General features: G+C 38.7%; 1 protein-coding gene across 2 annotated transcripts in view; it reads left to right on the plus strand.

Annotated features, from left to right (window-relative positions):
* The window catches only part of c22h10orf90 (chromosome 22 C10orf90 homolog), a 219,333-nt gene that overhangs the window by 170,242 nt on the left and 27,213 nt on the right, over nucleotides 1–21,878 (plus strand). For both annotated transcript variants that reach the window (XM_043712607.1, XM_043712608.1), the window contains exons 6-7: nucleotides 1,799–2,007; nucleotides 15,749–15,953. In XM_043712607.1, coding sequence (XP_043568542.1) covers nucleotides 1,799–2,007; nucleotides 15,749–15,953 — 414 coding nt within the window. The remainder of the gene's footprint in view (nucleotides 1–1,798; nucleotides 2,008–15,748; nucleotides 15,954–21,878) is intronic.

Below are 21,878 nucleotides of genomic sequence, written 5' to 3' on the forward strand. Positions count from 1 at the left end.
TTATCAAGTTTAACTTTGGTCTTATTCTGAATTTGAATGCTACACTTACCTGAAAGGTTGATGTGGGTCGTGTCTGCACACAGGTACAATGCTGCACTATCCTTGAAACCACTGAAAAGTGTGGTGCTGAGAAAACACAGCTATCAGACAGCATCCAGGAGAGTCGACATTTCAAGCATGAGCTCTTCATCAGGAATCCTCGGATGCTGCCTGACCTGCTGTGCCTTTCCAGCACCACACGTTTCAACAGTTTCAAGGATAGTGCCATACAATTTGGCTAGATATTTCATAGAACATGTTTTGATGCCAAATGCTCTTAGTTGAATGGAATCCTGGGCCTGTCTGTCCTGTGGCTGTGGCTTCTTGCTACATCGAACACTTGTTTTGGCCTTTCCTTTTTACATTGGTGCTTCCAATGGCCTCTAATACCAGATGCTTTGCATATATTTTTGATAAATGGTTAGTTTTGGATGTATTTATGAATATCATCATGTCATTATTGTGCCAAAGCTGGAAGAAATATGAATAAATTGTAAACTGTACCTACTCAGTAATATGTTTTTGTGTTTGCATCCCTTTACAGTTTTACTTTCATCTTGTAACCTAGGAATTGTTTGAAGTAGTCTTGTTGAAATGTTTGTACCTTCTGTGTCAAACTTTCCAAACCTCAGCTCCCACAATGTTATATTCGTCTCTGTTTCAAGGAAATATACCAATCAGGTGACAAGGGTTGATAAACAAAAGTATGGGTTATTTATTTGAATCTGGATCAAGTTAACTGTGAAACTATTGCACATATCTGACTCCTAGTTTTTCTGCTCATCAATCGAGTATAAGTCATGGTATTATTATATCACACACTGTGCTGGTGATCATGATAATAGCAGTTTAGAATATTCTTGTAGGGGCTCTTGTGATGCAATGGTAGTATCCCCACCTCTGTAGCAGGGAGTCCGCATTCAAGTCACACCTGCTTCAGAGGTGTGGAATACGATCTCTGAATAGTTTAATTAGAAAATATCAATTTTTTATGTAAGAAATTCAAACACAACATAGTGCTAACCCTGGAAGTTGATGGATCAGAGCCAACTTCTCAATGCACTTATGTTTTGCATTTTAGTTCTCACACCCCAAACGTTGTCCTTCACCTTAACACTGCTTTCAATGTGACCGTTAGGATACTAATCTAACTCCAGAAGCCGTTTTGTTAGGAAACCTGCACATAGTGAACTTAGCCAACAAAAGGCAAAATACTAGGATAGATCAAAGAAAGATGCAGAGCTGCTCAGAATGCTAGGCAAATGATTAAACCTGTGAAACAATGATCAAAATGTACCAGCCTTTCCAAAAATTGGGTGAATTTTATTTTGTATTTTATATTGTCATTTTTTTTTATTGATGAAATACAGCCTCTGACATTATATTTTAAAGTTTCTATCTATCAAACAGTTTACACTTTACCATCAGAGAGAAAATAACAGTACTTAACAAAAATCAAAATGACTGTGGATGCTGGAAATCAGAAATAAATACAGAAATTGCTGGAAAAGCTCAGCAGGTCTAGCAGCATTTGTGGACAGAAATCAGAGTTAACATTTTGGGTCCAGTGACCTTTACTCAGAACAAATGTTCTGAAAATGTTCTGAGAATGTTTCTGAGGAAGGGTCACTGGATCCGGAATGTTTACTCTCATTTCTCTCCATAGATGCTGCCAAACCTGCTGTGCTTTTCCAACAATTTCTGGCTTTGTTTCAAATAACAGCAAATGACTGAATTAATGTGAGATTTTTCTTTACAGATGATATAACATTTCCCAACAATCATGTTGATTTAATTGGAAAGAGGAAAGACATTGTGAAACAAGGAAGACAAAAATCCACCTTCAGAATGATAGCAAAGTCTACAACCAGATCTCCCATTGTACATCAAGGTGAAAACAATAACGTTAGCCAGTCACAGCTCAACACTGAGTGTGAGAAAACTACATTGCAACTACTCACATTGCGGGTAAGAGGCTTTAAACCCTATTACTGTTACTAGATACAGCAATAAAAAAGGAGAAATGGTTTGATATTATAGCCTGTGCTCTGTTGAAGGATGATGCACAGTGCTGGTATGTGAATTGCTCAATTTAAAAAACCACAGTGGAATAGTTTTGTGCTAAAATGTTAAACCATGTTCCTAAATGCAGTTTGTGAAGTTAAAGAAAATAAGCTGGCGGAAATAGTTTTGCTATGATTTAGACCCCCTACATTGAAAAAAAATGTTTAGTATCTCTCTTGTCAAAGAAAAGTATTTTAAATTAACAGATTGAAAAAGTATACAGTAGAACTATTATCTGTTCTTCACCAGGCTTGTTTCACATGATGAAGTTGGAATTTTTCTAATTTCATGATGATATATTTTTGTCACCATTTCAAACTGAACATTGTTCGTCCAGGATATTTTGTTTTTCAAAATGAATAAGGGTGAGTTTATTAATAAACTGATGAACCTTCCTGATTCCAGGTTTCTCCAATTGGTGTTTAATCCATGTTTTACAAAGAGGGAAATGGGGTACAGTTGGTTGTACAAAAATTGGGGCTATGCATCTTCAAGTTTAAAAGAGAAAACATGGTCAGGGTTATTGCCCCTGATCATTATGCAGTAACCCAAGTAGGAATGCATAAATATGAATAGGATTGGAATAGGCTGTGATACCCTTAACCTGAACAGTCTTCCAACTCATACTGTCAAAGCTCGCACAGGAATAATATCCTGTTTTATAAAGAATAAAGGGTGATTGATGCTTTGGAACTGTTCACACCTAGAGAGAAGAAGGAAGAGAAGTGATTTGTTGGTGAAATTTGGTGAGAAATGCTTTCATTGATTGTGTAGTGTGTTGTTGAATAGTTGTTTCACCTCTAAAAGATCATGAAAGATAATGAATTTGATTGAAACACAGTTTGATGGTATGAATATTTCCTCTCTTTGTTGGTTTTGACATATAAGATGAAAGCTGAAAATGTGTTGCTGGAAAAGCGCAGCAGGTCAGGCAGCATCCAGGGAACAGGAGAATCGACGTTTCGGGCATAAGCCCTTCTTCAGGATTCCTGAAGAAGGGCTTCTGCCCGAAACGTCGATTCTCCTGTTCCCTAGATGCTGCCTGACCTGCTGCGCTTTTCCAGCAACACATTTTCAGCTCTGATCTCCAGCATCTGCAGACCTCACTTTCTCCATATAAGATGAAACCACATTTCAGTATACCCAAGTCCATGAAAGAAAATCATCAATATTTATTAATAGAACATAGAAAAGTACAGCACAGAACAGGCCCTTTGGCCCATGATGATGTGCCGAGGTTTAATCCTAATGTAAAATATAGTAAATTAACCCACGCACTCCTCAACTCATTGCTATCCATGTGCATGTCTAGCAGCCACTTAAATGTCCCCAGTGACTCTGCTTCCACCACCACAGCTGGCAACACATTCCATGCATTCATAACTCTCTGCATAAAGAACCTATCTCTGACGTCTCTGACTCTATCTATTTCACTCATTATTTTGTACACCTTGATCAGGTCTCTTCTCTTTCTCCTTCTCTCCAGAGAAAAAAGTCCAAGCTTATTCAACCTTTCTTCATAAGGCAAGCCCTCCAGTCCAGGTAGCATCTTGGTAAACCTTCTTTGCACCCTCTCCAAAGCCTCTGTATCTTTCCTATAGTACGGCAACTAGAACTGGACACAATATTCCAAGTGTGGTCTCACCAGGGACTTGTAGAGCTGCAGCAAAACCTCACGGCTCTTAAACTCGATCCCCCTGTTAATGAAAGCCGAAACACCATATGCTTTCTTAACAACCCTATCCACTTGGGTGGCAACTTTGAGGGATTAATTAATAACAGGCTATCAATGCCCCTTGCAGCAGAACATTACTTTAGGCTTCAGAGTCTCTAAACACTTTCTCAATATTTCTACTCTGCAACGTTTAAATGAATTTGGAAAGTAACAACACTTAATCTTTTGTCAAACCTTAAAATGATTTTTAATCAAACTGTTTGGACATATTATTACACACCTCCAAGGCAGATGAGACTTGAGCCAGACTGTACATAAGACCCTTGACTTCTTTTTTGATTAATGCATTCCAAGATGTTATGGCACTTTGAATTTGGACAACGTAACCCAAAGTTAGGGACATTGCCACTGCACCACAGGAAATTTCACAAAACCCACCCCGGAGGTGTAAAAGATCAGGGTGAAAAGAAACCAACCAGTGTTTTCAATATTTTATTTACTTTCCTCCTAGGGTCTAAGGGAGCAAAGGTGTTCATTGGACTCCATATGGAAAATGTAGGCACGAACTGGCTCCCTTTCCTATTTTCAAGGCCCCTGAGGAATGGCCCCTGATTCTTGATGTTTTGTAGGCCTCCTACTGTTCCACTGCTTCCAGATGATATCCACTTGAATTGGATTTAAATGCCCAGTAAATAAAATTCTCCAGACTCATTTTTGTCACAGTTGAGTTTACAATTCACATGAGTACTTGCCCACCAAGTAAGTGGCAGTTAAACTGAGCCAAGAGTTTCTTTACACCTTGTTGCTACCAGTTATCCTCCATCACACTAGTACGCTATATGTCTCACAGTTTGTTTAAAATTTAAGATATTCAAAATATAATTTTGAGTTTAATTTTCATGCTTCACTCACAAGGGAAGAAATTGACTTAAAAAACAGAATGAGTTTGGGACAAGTGGGGGACTGAAGTATGAAAAGTCAATTCATGACGAGCTCATCCATCCATAGCTGAAATGGGTGGTTAGGTGGGAGACCAAACCTCTGCAAGGAAATGGGTTGGTAACGGGTTTAAATTTGTTCTTGAGGCTGCAAGCTTCATTGTAATTCAGCTTCAGTGACTGAAAATCTACCAACCACCTCCAGGCGAGGGTTTGTCACATCCACAAAGTGAGCCACAATAACTATGTCTTGCATCCAACATTACCTGCCTGAAGGATCTCCACAGTCAGCAACAATCCCCACGTCCACCACAACTCCATCCCTCCAACCCATTCCACCTCCCGAACTTCGTCTCAAAGCCTCTGCTTTCATTCACTTCAGATTGACAAATTTTCCTTCACAGGCCTGCAGTACTCCAGTTTGTTCACCACCTCCAACCAACAACCTTCTCATGTAGGAGGAGAAAGTGAGGTCTGCAGATGCTGGAGATCAGAGATGGAAATGTGTTGCTGGAAAAGCGCAGCAGGTCAGGCAGCATCTTGGGAACAGGAGAATCGACGTTTCGGGCATTAGCCCTTCTTCAGGAACCTTCTCATGTACTTGTTCCCATCCACCTGCTTATGTGGCATTGAAAATTCCTTCACTTTGCAAGACATTTAGTTAAAAGCATTGTTCTCTGTTCCGAGGCAGCTGATGCTAAAAAAGTTAACTTGCCCTCCAGGATGATTCAGTGATACAATCACTATGTGACAACCATTTTTAAATTTGGGTTTAAATCCTACATCTACAGTCTCATTTAATTTTACCTGTGTGAAAACTAAAAATTGGATTGCAATTGTAAGTGAGAAACTTAATGCAATTACAAGGTAGCACAATAAATTACTTTGCTAGGTGGAGAGTATTGACATATGCTTCAACACAAGACAGCTGAGAGGCAAGAAAATGATGATTATGTATAACAATGGAGGAAGCATATTTTAAAGCAGTTTGATTTACTTTCTGTTGCAAAAGTGTTTAGGTATCTGAGGTGTTGATGGTGAGGGTGTCTTAAGCATCACCCACAATGGTGCTGTCATTTGGGCTTGGTGGAAAAGAAGCTCATGATCCTGGGTCTTCCTCATATTCTCTGTCAATGTCTAAAACATCAGTATAATTTGTATCATGCTGATATCATGCAATAAACTACATCTTGTTTAAGACAAGAGCCTTTTCTCATTAGACTACTGTGTGGTTTTCCTCTACCACACCTGACTAAATAGGCTCTGTGTCTCCCTATCAGGAAAGAGAATGATGGTAGCAAAGCTACCAAATAATGGTAAGGATTTATCCTACAACACTTTGCTTCTGCTGTTTTCTATAATTCTTCAGCCTTTTTAATCGTTATTTCAGCCTCTACATGAACAAGAATAACTGAGATAATTGGATCTCAAATTTTATCTCTCAGTGTAGGACAAAAGTATCACCCCAGCTGAGTACTTCCTTGATGACTCAGACAAAACTGGGAGCTTTCCACAGAAGTAATGGCCAATGAAATTCATTTTTAGTGTTACATAATGCAAATATAAAACAACTTCAAGCTGTAGATCTTGCAACTTAGATTTGTCTTTAAGACTAAGTACAATCCTTTTACATCTTTGCAATGAAACTCATCAACAATAAAAGACAAGTTTTCTATAATAAAGTTTTAATAGTAATTAAGTTGAAAAATAATTTGAAGTATTTGCCTATAATAGCTGAGCAAAATGTACAACAAATGGAACTATTCCCCAGAATGAAATAATGTATTTTCTATTTAACTGTTCATCATATCGAAAATAAAATTGCTCAAGTATATGAAAATGACTCACACTCCATTATCTGTTATTAGTCCTGTGATGCTCAGTAATGGAGTTCACATTTCAGTATAGCTGTAAAATTGCTTTTTGGTCACTTCGGGGAACATTTGATTTCTGTATCACTTTACACTACAGCAGGATTAGAGGGAATCAAGATAAAATTGAACTTTGTACATTAGCAATTTCTTCACATTTTTTAGCTGGAGTTTATATAAGTTCTCTCAAACCACAATTCTGAACCTATATATATTTCTTTTCAAGAGATATACCTGTACCTGTACCTATACATCCCTGTTATGGTAGTAACAGTATGCCCTAATAGCAAGTTTCTGGCACAAGTATTTGTCTTCCTTTGATAATAATTCCTCTTGAAGTTCCAAGCTCATCCCTGTACAGCCAAAAGCCTCTGAGAGTGTCTGGCACCTCTTATTGTGTCAGGCCACCCTTCAAGATATTTTCTAATCAGCCCATCCAGAGATATTACGATGTACCTGGATGAAAACGTAGATGGGTGTGTTAGTAAGTTTGCAAATGATACAAAGATTGATGGAGTTGTGAATAGTATAGAAGGTTGTCAATGGATACAGTGGGATATAAGTCAGTTGCAAATATGGTTGGAGAAATGGCAGATGGAGTTTAGATTAGATTAGATTCCCTACAATGTGGAAACAGGCCCTTCAGCCCAACCAGTCCACACTGACCCTCTGAAGAGTAACCCACCCAGACCTATTTTTCTCTGACTAATGCACCTAACACTATGGGCAATTTAGCATGGCCAATTCACCTAACCTGTATATCTTCGGACTGTGGGAGGAAACCGGAGCACCCAGAGGAAACCCCCACAGACACAGGGAGAATGTGCAAACTCTACACAGACAGTCGCCCGAGGCTGGAATCGAACCTGGGACCCTGGTGCTGTGAAGCAGCAGTGCTACCCAATGAGCCACCGTGCCGCCCCTAATTGGGTGAATGTGAGGTGCTGCTCTGTGGGAGATCACATATCAAGGAAAAGTATACACTTAATGAAAGAATCCTGAACAGCATTGATGTAGAGAGGGATCTAGGGTTCAAGTGCATAGTTCCCTGAAAGTGGCCACTCAACTACATATGGTGGTAAAGAAGGCATATGGCATGCTTGCATTTATTGGTCAGTAAATTGAGTATAAGGGTAGGGATGCCATGTTGCAGCTTTATAAGACTTTGGTTAGGCCACCCTGAGAGTATTGCATTTAATTCTGGTCACCACATTACAGGAAAGATGTGGAAGTATTGGAGAGGGTGCAGAAGAGGTTTCCCAGGATGCTGCTTGGATTAGACGGAGTGAGTTATAAGAAGACATTAGAAAAACTCAGGTTGTTTCCTTTGGAGCAGCGGAAGTTGAGAGGAGACTAGGTACAAGTTTATAAAATTAAGAATTGCATAAATAGGGTTGATGGTTGTGCGCATACATTTAAGGTGAGAGCAGGAAAGTTCAAAGGAGAAGTGAGGGGCAAGTTATTTACACAGAGAGTGGTAGGAGTCTGGAGTAGCTGACAGAAGCAGATACAATAGGCACATTGAAGGGACTTGCAGATAAGCACATGAATATGTGAGAAGTGGAGGGATATGGACCAAAGGCAGGCAGAAAGGATTAGTTTAATTTGGCATCATGTTCAGCACAAAATGGTGGGCCAAAGGGCCCATTCCTGTGTTGTACAATTCTATGTTCTACCTCTAGAGCAGATGGGACTTGAACCCAGGCCTCCTGTCTCAGACATATGGATACACCATTGGAAGACAAGAGCACTATTCAGGTCTCGCTTCAATAATAACTGAAGGCATCGTGGAAAGTTTATGGGTCATTATTGTTTCCGTTTGAAGCTGATTGCATTTGTGCTGACAAAAATGCAGTAGATTGATTTTGAGTACTTCTTCCATCTTGATGCCCATGTTTTTAACTTGTAAATCCAATGGAATTTCTACATCCTTGCTTGAGTTTTGCAAACTACTAGTGTATGTGAAGTGAACGTTTTGGTACCAGGTTTGTAGTTGATGTCAAAGCCATATCCCTATATTTTATCAGAAGTCATTGGAGCCTAGATGGCACACTTGTCAGCCATGATTTCTAGTGTTTTGTGATCAATTTCCACAGTGGTTTGCTCAGTGAACGGGTATATCTGGAAGCTCATGATACCGAATACTAGAATAAGTGTTCCACACTCCATATTAAAATAATTGAATTGTGCTTGCAATAAACTTTTGAATTCAAATGCAATTAGTTTATCTTCTTGCATGATGCACACTCTTGCCTTTTCACATAAAGCATCAACTTCCTGGAATGTCTACTTCCTTAGGCCACACTACTGCATGATGCAGTTTTCTGATGACAATGCTTGTTTGAGAAATTCAAATCTATGATAGTCCTCCTGCCACACATATGGTAAATCTTTCTTTAGGAACATTGCCAATGATGATGCTTTGTCAGATAAGTTTGAAAGATATGACAGTAAGAAGTTGAACAATCCAAGACTTGTCTGTAGGTTTTTGTCTTAAAAAGTAAGTATTTGTCTTACATCCTTGATTTACCTTGGGTGGGATAATTTCCACAACCTGAATGTGTAGTGCCAATATCACTTAGATTGTCTTAAACATTGTCTTTGATGGTTTTGCCCATTATTGTAATTTCAGCAATGGTGCATATACATCAAAGCATATTTTCTGGGTTTTTTTCCATATGTTGTTGAAATAGATCTTGACTGAAGAAATAACCAAAACATTATCTTTGGAAGCAATATTTTCCAAATGGTGTTCTGAAGGTGCTGACTTCCATAAATTCTATGGCTAAGTGTTAAATATTCATGGGTCCGGCTTGCAGAAAAATTTCACTCCTGTGACCTTCTCGAGTATTGGAATCTTATGTGAGTATATCTTTAGGCAGAGGTTTAGATGTTATTAGATTAGATTAGATTACAGTGTGGAAACAGGCCCTTCGGCCCAACAAGTCCACACCGACCCGCCGAAGCGAAACCCACCCATACCCCTACATTTACCCCTTACCTAGCACTACGGGCAATTTAGTATGGCAAATTCACCTGACCCTGCACATCTTTGTGATGTGGGAGGAAACCGGAGCACCCGGAGGAAACCCACGCAGACACGGGGAGAACGTGCAAACTCCACACAGTCAGTCGCCTGAGGCGGGAATTGAACCCGGGTCTATGGCGCTGTGAGGCAGCAGTGCTAACCACTGTGCCACCGTGCCGCCCACCAATATTGACTATATTTTCTGCCACCTGCTCACAGTAAACCTATGCTTTAAATCTATAAATCCATACCTTTCTTTTATTCCAAGAGATCTTTTGGAATTCTTTAATAGGTGTTGAGGCAATCACCAACTCCATTATCAGTTTAGCCTCTGAAAAGTTGCCTTCATTGCCCTTATTATGACATATATTGTCAAGTTGCTTTGCTTACTCTTGTGGCTTTTGCCTGCAGGGCATCAATTCTAAGTGATGAATTCTAAAGTTGATTCTTACATGCAGCTAATCTTTTAACACGTTCCATGTGATTGCAAGATCTTTCTGGTCCTTTTCAGATAAGATGTGGAGGAGCCAGTGTTGGACTGGAGTGGACAAAGTTACAAATTACACAGCACCATGTTAGAGTCCAACAGGTTTATTTGGAAGCACTAGCTTTTGGAGCGCTGCTCCTTCATCAGGTGGTTTTGGAGTATAAGATCATAAGACACAGAATTTATAGCAAAAAATTACATTGTCATGCAACTGAAATGATTACCAACTACTATCAGTACGTTCACGACTTGTTGGTCTATGTAGCCTTTGTTCAAGAGGTTCAAACACAGATTATCCATCCGCAGCTTTCTAGTTTATGTTGGAAGATTTAGTGTTCATCCTTCTGTGTTTCAGCATTGTGTTTGGTGTTCCTTTTCGATTTTTCAGTTAGAAATTTGTTCTGTTGGCTGTCCACTGTTCCTGAATGCAGCCACTTTTTTTTGTTGTTTGAGTTAAGCATGCTTTCTGAAGTTCAGTGTGGGTTGATTACCGCACACCCTTCAAATTTGAAATAGCCTTTAGATAGGACAGGTATGATTCCATTGGTTGTCTACATGACCTTGGTCAACTCAAAGGTACTCACAGTTTGGGAATAAGTTTTATTTTCTTTCTTTTGCTTTCTGTATTGTGGGAACTTCTGGATTGCTGTTTTATTTTGTTTGCTGCGGCTGCCCTTGGCCTTTAAACTTGTAATGATGGTTTCTTCTTTATTGTGGACAAAAAAAATCCAACTGTGATGCAATTATATTCCTGCAGTAAAAACAAAATATTCCAGATGCTGGAAATGTGAAATAAGAAAAAACAGAAAATGCTGGTGAAATTCAACAGGTCCAGCAGCAATTATGGGGAGAGAAATAAAGTTAATGTTTTGAGTCTGATATGATTTCTCTTTAGAACTGAAAGAGGCTGGTTTTTGTGCTGTTGACAGAACAGGAGGAGGAGTGAGTGGATTAATGCTGAACATGCTAAAAGCTAAACACATAGGGAGTGCTAATTGTGTTAAAGAGAAACAGATGTAATTTGGGTGTAAATGATAGATGTGAATAAGAGAAAACTCAGCTGAGAACAAAAACAAGACATGGTCAGCTGGGAGGGTGGAGAGGGGGAGTGTTCTGTAATCAAGATGAAGAACAGTGTTTGTGTTCTGAAATTGTTGAACTTGAAGCTCAATCCTCAAAGCAATTATATGCCTAAGCGGAAAATGAAGTGTTGTTTCTCCAGCTAGCATTAAATTTTATTGTAGCAGGCCCAGGATGAAATGATTAGGATGGGTGCAAAGTGGTTAATTAAAAAGGGAGGCAAGTGGATGATTGGGGTCATTCTTAAGGACAGAGTTGAGGATGATCTGCAAAGTGATCACCTGTCTGTGTTTGATCTCACCATTAATCTTGTCACTTCTGTCTCATTTCAATAAAATCTTGGCTTACAATGATACAAACATTCATGAAGTTTTAAAATGAATTTGGAAGATTCACCTATCTTGCATGAGTAGAACAATCTCCAGATGGAGAAAAACTTTACTGTAAAAGTCAGTTCTGAGATTGAACATTCTCACGCTGATAAAGGAAAAGAACATAAACATGCCACCAGGATTTAAGAGTCACCTTGGTCTGGTTTTGGGAGAATTTAATATCTATTTAAAGAACAATGTAAAGTATATTTAGGAAGTGTGTTTTTGGTTGTACTAAAAGAAAAAGAAGTGTTCAGTTGCGTTGTTTAAAGTAAAGGTTGCCGATATTCATTCATTTCAGTCTTTTGTTACATTAAAAGTTTAATGGGTAATTTTGAATTCATGCTTTCAGCTATTAACTTGAGTTTAAGATTTCTTAAAAGTTTAGGTGTTGAGAGATCATAACACTGAATGAGTACATTCCAATAAGGACTAATTCAGGATTCTTCCTTCATCAACTAGCTATCAGGACTATAACACTACGTATCAATTTCCCTATTAAAAATTGCCAAATAATGGAGTAAGGTTGATTTTCTGGATTGCTTATCTTGTGAAACCACTGCCTTGGCTGTATTGTAGAAGTTGCTGTTGAGCAAGAGAGAGAATCTGTGCACCCATCAATCGGAGACATTTTTATGCTGCATCCAATATGCAATTCCAAACTATAATTGGCAAGTTGTAGGGGCCAACCTCAATTGTTTTCTCCTTTAGTTGCTGGATAGTCCAACACTTAGCAAAATATAAAAGGTGAGGAGGAGACAGAATAAATATGAACTTAAATAAATAGATTACACTTTTACAACATTCAAGAATTGTGATGTAGGGAAACACAGAAACCAATTTGTTCACAACAAGGACACGTGAATAATAATGAAATAATGGCCAGATGATAAATTTGATGGTGTTAGTCAAGATGACAGAGGTTTTCCCTAAACTTCTTCAAACACTGCCAAGGGATATTTTACAAGCCCCTTAATGGTGTATCTCTGAAAGTAAGGTCTTTACAATGGTACTTAAAACTATGACATTCTGACTCAGAGCTTAGAGCGCTACCACTGAGTCATTTCATATATCAGAAGAGGAGGCACTCAGCCATCATATTTCGCCAACTGCTATCGAATTAGTCCCATACCCCAGTTTTTCTCCATGTGGTGCTGTAATTTTTTCCCTTTCAAGCCTAGGTCTGCTGTCATTTGTTATTTTTGCATTTGTTCTATCATTGCTTACTGATTTCTGATCATAGTTTTTGTTTTTTAAGAGGTATCACCTCTATCTTTTTTACTAATTTCTTTAAATCTGTGTCTATGAGTTGCTGACCTTTCTCCCCACTGGAAACAGTTAATGCTTAATTACACTATCAAAAAGCTTCTATTATATTTTTCCTCAGTCTTTTCTATTTTAAGCTAATCAATCCCAGTTTTTCCAGGGTTTCCAAGTTGTTGAAGTTCTTGGTCCCTGGAGTCAGATTAGTAAACCTCCACTGCACCTAACCCCAAAGCAACCCCAAAACCCCAAATGAAAGCACCTAACCCCAAAGCAACCCCAAAATCCCAAATTAAAGAAGCACCTAACCCCAAAGCAAATCAAACCCGGAGAGTTAAAGTCATGTTAAATGCTAGTCACTAACATTTGGTGGTGGTGGTGGTAGGGGTAGGAGGGTTGAGCGGGGGTGGGGACGGGGGAGCTGATTCTCTGCTCTTTCTCATGCCATTTTGCAATTAGTTGCAAAGAATGTTTTTTCTGAATTCATTTTAACAACGTTCAGAATTAGTTTGCAGCCAATAGCAAACCCAAACTGTCCTCTCACAGTTTACTGTAATTTTCTGACAGCTGCTCTGTGGTTAGACCATTCCTCAATGATACTTCAACACTGATGCTACATGTGCATGCTCCCAATCAGGGAAGATCAGATGTTGTTGCCTCACAGAGTATTTTGAAAAACCAGGTGACATTACATTTGAAACCATAATTTGTCATTTAAAAAGCTAGCTGATGGTTTAAGTACAACATAATCTTGCAGTATAAATATTTCTGAACATTCCCTAATTGAATTCTATAGCTCCAACACAGTATGGTGTGCTGCATTATAAAACAAGATAAGTAATTCTGTGGGAGATGACACTTGGGATGCAGAGCACACTGTCATGGGGCAGATGACTTACCTTTAAGATGTAAATGGAAGAACATCAATAATGTCTTTTTTGCAGAATCCATTTCCTTCCAATTATGTCCCTTTCACTTTGCTTGCACTATTCATCATATATGAAACAAATCACACTACTTATACCATGTTGCCCTTGAAAGTAATTAATCCTGACAAACTGGAAATGCTGAGTGATTTATTTTCTTTCATACATTACTGTCCTTTTTTTTTATTATTTTCTAATTAAGAAGATTTAGTTTTACTTTCCTAATTTACCTTCAATGCTACTAAGCATATATAGGTCAAAGTTTCAGTCCAGAGATGAGAGATGCTATATTGTTGGAGGTGCAGTCTCTTGAATAAAGTATTAAATTGATATCCTTTCTGCCTTTTCGGGTGATGTATAAAACCTCATACCTATTACACCCGTCCATATAACATTAACAACTTTACAACCAATTCATTCACTATAAAAATGCTCTGGGACAGCCTACAAACACAATAAAGTGACAATCTTTCTTTTAACAATAAAGTGACAATCAAATTGGTTAAGAATGGTCATAAGACCATAAGAAAGAGGAGCATGGAAACTTACACTGAAGTGGACAACACCGTACACTGCACAATGGAACTGATGAATAGGGCAATCATAAATGTGGTACAATCTTCAACTCTGAATAGTCTGTTGAATGCCTGCCTGCTCATTTGCTGAGTCACAAAAGCCATAGAGATGTGCCTTGATTTTGCACTGCCACAGAGAAACACTGAAAAGATGTTTTTCTGCATTGATGACATGGTAAACTAACTCATACTTGTCTGAAGACAGCGTGGTAAGCAGATAAAGATAATTGAACTTTTCCAGTATTAAGTCCTAACTTCTTCCATTACCGTACAAAATCAGACCATTGTAGGATGTGAAGAAACTGAAAAATAAATGACATTTTTCACATTTTACTGTCACTTTGTTTTCTCTTTTTTACAAACAACACTTGTAGATAAAACGACTCCATTCCAGCTGTCTCAAAGCTCCGGTCAACATAAATTTACCATTGGGTCCCCTTCAACTTGTTGCATGTTACTGTAAATTGACCTAGATGTGTAAAGTTAAAATTACATTGCAAGTTAGGCCACAACACAAAAGATATTTGGGTATTTCTTTTTGAGATTTCTGTGGTTTTTCTGCCAAAACTACAGAAGACAAAGAGGAATTTCCCTACAGATAATCACCCAGTGTGGCAATGGTGTAACGTGCACTGTGTTTTGTCAGTCATTCTTCACAAAGTAAGTTGGTGATGTGAGGTACAGTGTCTATGGCCTTGGTATAGCAATCCAATGGACACAAATGAGTAATCTCACTGCAGTGAGTTTTGATATTTAATGCAATAAATCTGCAGCTTTGTATTTAATTGATCACTTGACATGAACTCCTAATTGGTTCACTAAGATACTGTTACATTTATCCTACTTTAGTCTTAATATTTGATTGAATCCTAATGCTCTCTGAATGTGGCTTTGTCCAATTCCTAAGAATAAGTTTTAAAAGCAATTTGGGAGAGACCCCAAATGGTTAGAGACTGATATTACAGCAAAACTGAAGATCAAAGAAACGTACAACAGATGAGTGGGGAAATGTTGAGGAATACTATTAATTGATGTAATGCAAGTAACTTATACCAAGATAGTGATATTCCAACTAACCAGAATATGTTGGCATTAACTATGAGAAACTTTACAGAAATCAACCTGAGAGCAATAGGAACAAAGTAATGATCAGTCAAGTGGAAGAACTGTCTTCACCATTTAATTTTAGTTCCTTTGCAATGGAAGTGGTGACCTGTAACTTTAATTTGAATATAAAAACAGTCTGAATGAAAGCATAAAAACCTCTATTCATCAATCATGTGCATTTTGGAAACCTTTTGAATGATCCACGCATTTGCCTTTAAATATATACAAAATTGAGTTGTCATGAAAACCTTTATTATTTCAGTACTGTACCATACAATTACCTGAAATCATAATGCAATTATTCTTACATTCTTTTGTCACTAGGAGGCACTGGAGATGTATAAACCAGATTTCATCTCTCGATCACAGAAGCGTGTTCAACAGCTTGAGGTTAAGGCAAAGCGAAGAAAAGTCCAGCTGACTGAGCCAATGGAACTGCAAAGGAAAAGAATGGAGTCCTCAGTGCAAAACATGCCATTCTCTTCACCAATTAAAAAGCGGCAATGTACCATTCCACATCCTTTGAGTGGTAGGTTCTTTGTTATTACAAACTTGACTTGTTTAAGTTCTGTGGAGAAAGTATACTCTTGTATTTAGAAAAGTAGATCAACTTTAGATACTTGAGTAAAAATCATTTCATGCTGAGATATTTGGTTTGTTTGATTTTTAAATTATATGTCAATCTGATTTGGTTATTTTCTGTGAGAGAAAAATTCTCCCTCAAATTTCCTGTGCAGCCAACAATTTAGAGCATTCAGGTTCGATGGAATACTGGAACTAATCAACAGATAGGATTGCACTACAAACATCCAGTAATATGTAAAAGTGGAAATGATTCCATTTGGTGGGGTGTGTGAGTGCCTTCTTGAGGTAGGTCATCAGTAGCCAGGCCAATTGTTTTTGAGACATTTTGGACATATTATTGTTGGACACACCCAATCCAAAACAGGAATTGCTTTTAGGTCTATTTCGTGTCTGTAGTGCCTTATTGACATATCATAACTGGAAGTATTGCCGACAGATAGTGTGTAATAAAAGATGACATCCATTTCTGATTGTCTTGCAGTAAGTTCACTTTTCTGTATTATAAGAAAAACACGGTGGTTCCCATATTGTAACTGACTGCATGATCAGTGAACTGTGAGTTTTGCATTTTCACAAGTTAGAAATTGTTAACCCCATTGGCCATGTTTTAAATTCATTGCAAGTTTCCAACTAGAATTGAGACTGCTAAAAGGGGTGGGGCCCACGAAATCGAGCATAACTGCATCTCTAAAGAAGTTGCAACTTCCATTTAAAGCAACATTCAATTTATTGGCAAGCGGCATCGAGTGAATCATGCTGGAAATGTGCAACATTGGAAAACAAATGCACAGTCCTCACAAAGGAGACCAGCATCCAAGACCACAAATATGGAGATATTCCTTTAACAAGTAGGGTACAAAGGTTTTACCCTGTATGCCACATAAGGGTTGAAAATGTGTTGCTGGAAAAGCGCAGCAGGTCAGGCAGCATCCAGGGAACAGGAGAATCGACGTTTCGGGCATAAGCCCTTCTTCAGCTCTGATCTCCAGCATCTGCAGACTTCACTTTCTCCTGCCACATAAGGGTATACTTCTGGATAAAAAGGTGGTCCAGCCTAGCTAATCTTCAGAGCAACTGAGGAAAATATGGAACAGGTTAAGCTGCTTCAAATAATTGGCTCATTATTATTTGGAGAGTGGATGATTAAAATCTGAATGCTACAGAGAGTTCCTGCAATATTATCATGAAGTGCATTGCAAACAACTAAATTCAAGGCCACATTGTTCAGGTGATTTGCAACAAATACTTATTTCTTTTTTAGCACAGTTATTACTCTTTAAAGGTGCAATTAATCAAATCAAAATCAATGATTCAAATACAATGTTTTCTTGAATGAAAGAAAACAGTAGTAAAGTTATTACCTACAAGCCCAAGAAAAGGTAATAAAATGTAACATCGAATGCACATAAACACACGCAATAATTTAAAAGGAAAGTGTGCCTGGTAAAAATAGAAAGAATAAAGGCTGTGCAAAGTTCTTAAAGTCTTTGCATTTTTTTAAACCAGAGACCACAGTTGTTTAAACGTTGGCTGGTATCCAATGCTTGGTGAATGGATTTTTTCCCCAGTTTGCTTTTTTCTGGGGTGCCGTCTCCTGATATGATCAGAAGAACAGGCAGGGAGAGAAAGAGAAAGAGAATCTTCCAGTTTTTGATCACAAATCCATTTTCAGTCTCTCTCCTGTTGCTCAAAAGTGGTTGTTGGAACAGGATTAATTTATGGGTTCCTGGGTTTTGGCTCTGTTTCCCCAAGCTGGATACTCTACCGTCAAACCCTTATGTCAATTTGTCATCCAAACAATGTCATAAAAAAGAGGATTAAAAGAGGAGATGTGAATTTCTTAATGCTGACTCAGTTGTCTGGTTTCACTGTCTTTAGATAAAATTGTAATTTCAATGCAGGCAGTATTGTTTATTCCACATGAGTCTCCAGCACTTCCCTCAATCCATTATCAGAGGATCATGACTGCCATTATAGGTCAGTATTTGTCTTTTAATAAAACCATTTTGGTCCAAAAACAGTCCTAGTTATAACTGTCAGATTAAAGAGTCATAGAGATGAACAGCACAGAAACAGGCCCTTTGGTCCAACTGGTCCATGGCAACCAGATATCCTAAATTAATATAGCTCCATTAGCCAGTACTTAACCCATATCCTTCTGAAGCCTGCCTATTCACATACCAATCCAGACGTCTTTTAAATGCTGTAATTGTACCAGCCTCTACCACTTTCTCTGGCAACTCATTCCATACATGTACCACCCTGTATGTGAAGAAATTGCTTCTTAGGTCCTTTTAATATGTTTCCCCTCTCACCTTAAACCTATGCCCTCTAGTTCTGGACTTCCCCCACCCCAGGGAAAGCACTTGGTCTATTTATCCTATCCATGCACATCATGATTTTTAAACCTCTATAAGGTCACCCCTCAGCCTCCAATGCTCTAGGGAAAGCAGCCCCAGTCTATTCACCCTCTCCCTCTCGCTCAAATCCTCCAAGCCTGGCAACATCCTTGTAAATTTTTTCTGAACCCTTTCAAGTTTCACAACATCCTTCCGATAGGAAGGAGACTAGAATTGCATGCAATATTCCAACAGTGACCTAACCAATATCCTGTACAACCGCAACATGACCTCCCAACTCCTATACTCAATGTTCTGACCAATAAAGGAAAGCATACCAAACTCCTCTTCACTATCCTATCTACCTGCTACTCTACTTTCAAGGAACTATGAACCTGCGCTCCAACGTCTCTTGGTTCAGCAACACTCCCCAGGACCTTACCATTAACTGTACAAGTCCTGCTCTGATTTGCTTTTCCAAAATGCAGCAGCTCACATTTATCTAAATTAAACTCCATCTGCCACTCCTCAGCCCATTGGCCCATCTGATCAAGATCCCGTTGTAATCTGAGGTAACCTTCTTTGCTGTCCACTACACCTCTAATTTTGGTGTCATCTGCAAACTTACTAACTGTACCTCCTATGTTCACATCCAAATCATTTACAAAAATGACAAAAATCAGTGGACCTGGCTTGTGGCACTCCACTGGTTACAGGCCTCCAGTATGAATAGCAACCCCTTGTCTTCTACCTTTGAGCCAGTTCTGTATCCAAATGGCTAGTTCTTCCTACATTCCATGAGATCTATCCTTGCTGACCAATCTCCCATGAGGAACCTTGTCAAATGGCTTACTGAAGTCCATATAGATCACAGAAACCACTCTGCTCTCATCAATCCTCTTCATTACTTCCCATGTACAAAACCATGCTGACTATCCCTAATCAGTCCTTGCCTTTCCAAATACATGTAAATCCTGTCCCTCAGGATTCCCTACAATAACTTGCCCACCACTGGTATCAGGTTCACTGGTCTAAAGTTCCCTGGCTTTTCCTTACCACCTTTCTTAAATGGTGGCACCATGTTAGTGAACTCCTCATCTTCTGGCACCTCATCTGTGACTATCAATGACACAAATATCTCAGCAAAGGGTTCAAAATCATTTCCCAAGCTTCCCACGTAGCTCTAGAGTACACCTGATCGGGTCCTAGGGCTTTGTCCACTTTTATATGTTTTGACATACAACATCCCCACCTCTGTAATATGGACTTTATTCAAGATGTCACTATCTGTTTCCCCACATTCTATATCTTCCACATCCTTCTCCATAGTAAACACTGATACAAAGTACTCATTTAGTATCTTCAGATGATATTATCATTTAATATCATAGTAATAGCCGTACTGCATATAGCAAATTTCCTAACTTTAGTTATGTAACTTCCATTAAGGCAAACCCACAACTGAAGCTTTCATTAAACCCTAACTGTAGATCCATATTTATTTACTCTCGCACTCTAAGATATAACATCATTAAAACTTTCCATCAGCCAAATGAGTGCATTAGAGGCTTTGTTCATAATAAATGGAATTTGGGTTTTAGTCTTTAAAATGTATTTGCTGCAGTGTCTTGATTGAATTGGGTTGGGAATGTGACCAACAGGAGGCTGCTTTCTCAGCCAAGAGTAAGTAGTTAAAAATCACACAACACCAGGTTATAGTCCAACAGGTTTAATTGGAAGCACTAGCTTTTGGAGCACCGCTCCTTCATCAGGTGGTTGTGATGGAGGAGTGACGTTCCGAAAATAAGTGTGCTTCCAATTAAACCGTTGGACTATAACCTGGTGTTATGTGATTTTTAACTTTGTACACCCCTGTCCAACACTGGCATCTCCAAATCAAGAATAAGTAGGCTTGTGATGTGCAAGTTAAATCCCCTGAAATTTGGTCAGGTTGAGATTGCAATCCTATGATCTTCCAGATTTCTTCAAAGTGGGTTTCAAAGCCAGTGATCTCTTGGATCTGGCCAGAAAAAAAGGCCATTAAAAAAGCAATTAAAGACCTTCTTTAACCATGGATTCTGACTTTCCAACCAGGGCATCTCTTTAGCTGTGAGCAACTCACGATGGGAGGTTTTAGTCAATGCTGCGTTTTGATCTGACTTTCTTTAACCTATCCAATTTTGGAATTTGCCTTTCAGGTAGGCAACATCTTCTTTCCTGTTTTTTCTGCCTTGTCTTGGCTCATCTTTCGGAACTCCTATGTTACACTTCATAAGGTTGGACTGGCTTGAAGCACCTGATTTATGTTCAAAATTAAACTGAGAAGAGTATTCTGAGAAGTTCTGTGTTCTTGTGCATTTCTGACCATCTCTCACCACCAGCATATCAAGCAATCAAGCTACTGTATGTACAAAAGCTGATGTAATCTTTGCAGTGTACAGATCTGTAAAGAAATTAAAACTGTGCATCCAATATTCACTTCACCTGCATTTAACCAGAATCCATGAAATGTTGATCTGGTGGCTCTCCACAGGGAGAATGATGTGGCAATAAAGATTCTTAAACAACTCATACCTAATTGTGCTGACAATGGGGGCGGGAGGTGGGAGGGGAGAGATCCAAAAATCCTACGACATATCGCATTTAGAAGTTAAAGTTCATTATTATCTACTTTTGCTCTGTCTCCCACCTGACTGAAAGCTGAGTAGCTTGGAAAAGTGGGGTGTCAGTGTCAAAGTAGGATATCAGACTAGCATTTAGGAGCACAGGAAAAGAATAGGGTGTGGAGGAAAATTGACAGAAACTGAAGGAGGGTATTGGAAAGCAATAAGGAGACAGAAGATTTGGGAGAGATCAGAGTGGAGAAGCAGTGGATGGTCAGACTGGTAATTAGAAAGAAGGGAGGAGGGTTATGAAAAAAAGATCATCGTAGTTTTGGACTGGAAATGTAAAGGTATGGGGTCTAAGGCAGAATGCTTGAGATTCTGAGTTTAAAAGTAGGGGATGGTCAGCAGATTTACATATTATAATGAGCTCTCCAAACTCTTGAAATTATGGTCTGAATGTTTGCTTCACATTTTGATGCACACTTGCCAACTCTGATTCAGGAGAAGTTCCTTTAATGGCTGGATTTTCATACTTGGGTACAATGCGAACTGGAATTATATCAACTGACCTGAAAATATCCACAAGGGCTACCAGGAAAGGTGTTTTAAAAGGCCAGTTTGAGTATTCTGGGACTTTGTCCTTGTTATAATAAAAACAGTGAGTCTCTCTACCCCTCATCCTCACTCAATCTCCATGTTCTGTTCATGCCAAATCATGCCACTATTTATGCTTTGTGGCCCCTCATACCCTCCATTACAAATTATGCCCTCTACCCTCATATCTTCCTGCATTATATCCTATCTGGTAAGTTTTTGCCCATTCAGTTAACTTGCCTAGATCGCTGTGAAAATTCTATCATCTTCCACACTACCCTCCCACTCATTTTTATGTCATCTGCAAATGCTTCTATTGTATATTCACTT

The sequence above is a fragment of the Chiloscyllium plagiosum genome, chromosome 22 (assembly GCF_004010195.1).
Source record: "Chiloscyllium plagiosum isolate BGI_BamShark_2017 chromosome 22, ASM401019v2, whole genome shotgun sequence".
Lineage (NCBI taxonomy): Eukaryota > Metazoa > Chordata > Chondrichthyes > Orectolobiformes > Hemiscylliidae > Chiloscyllium > Chiloscyllium plagiosum.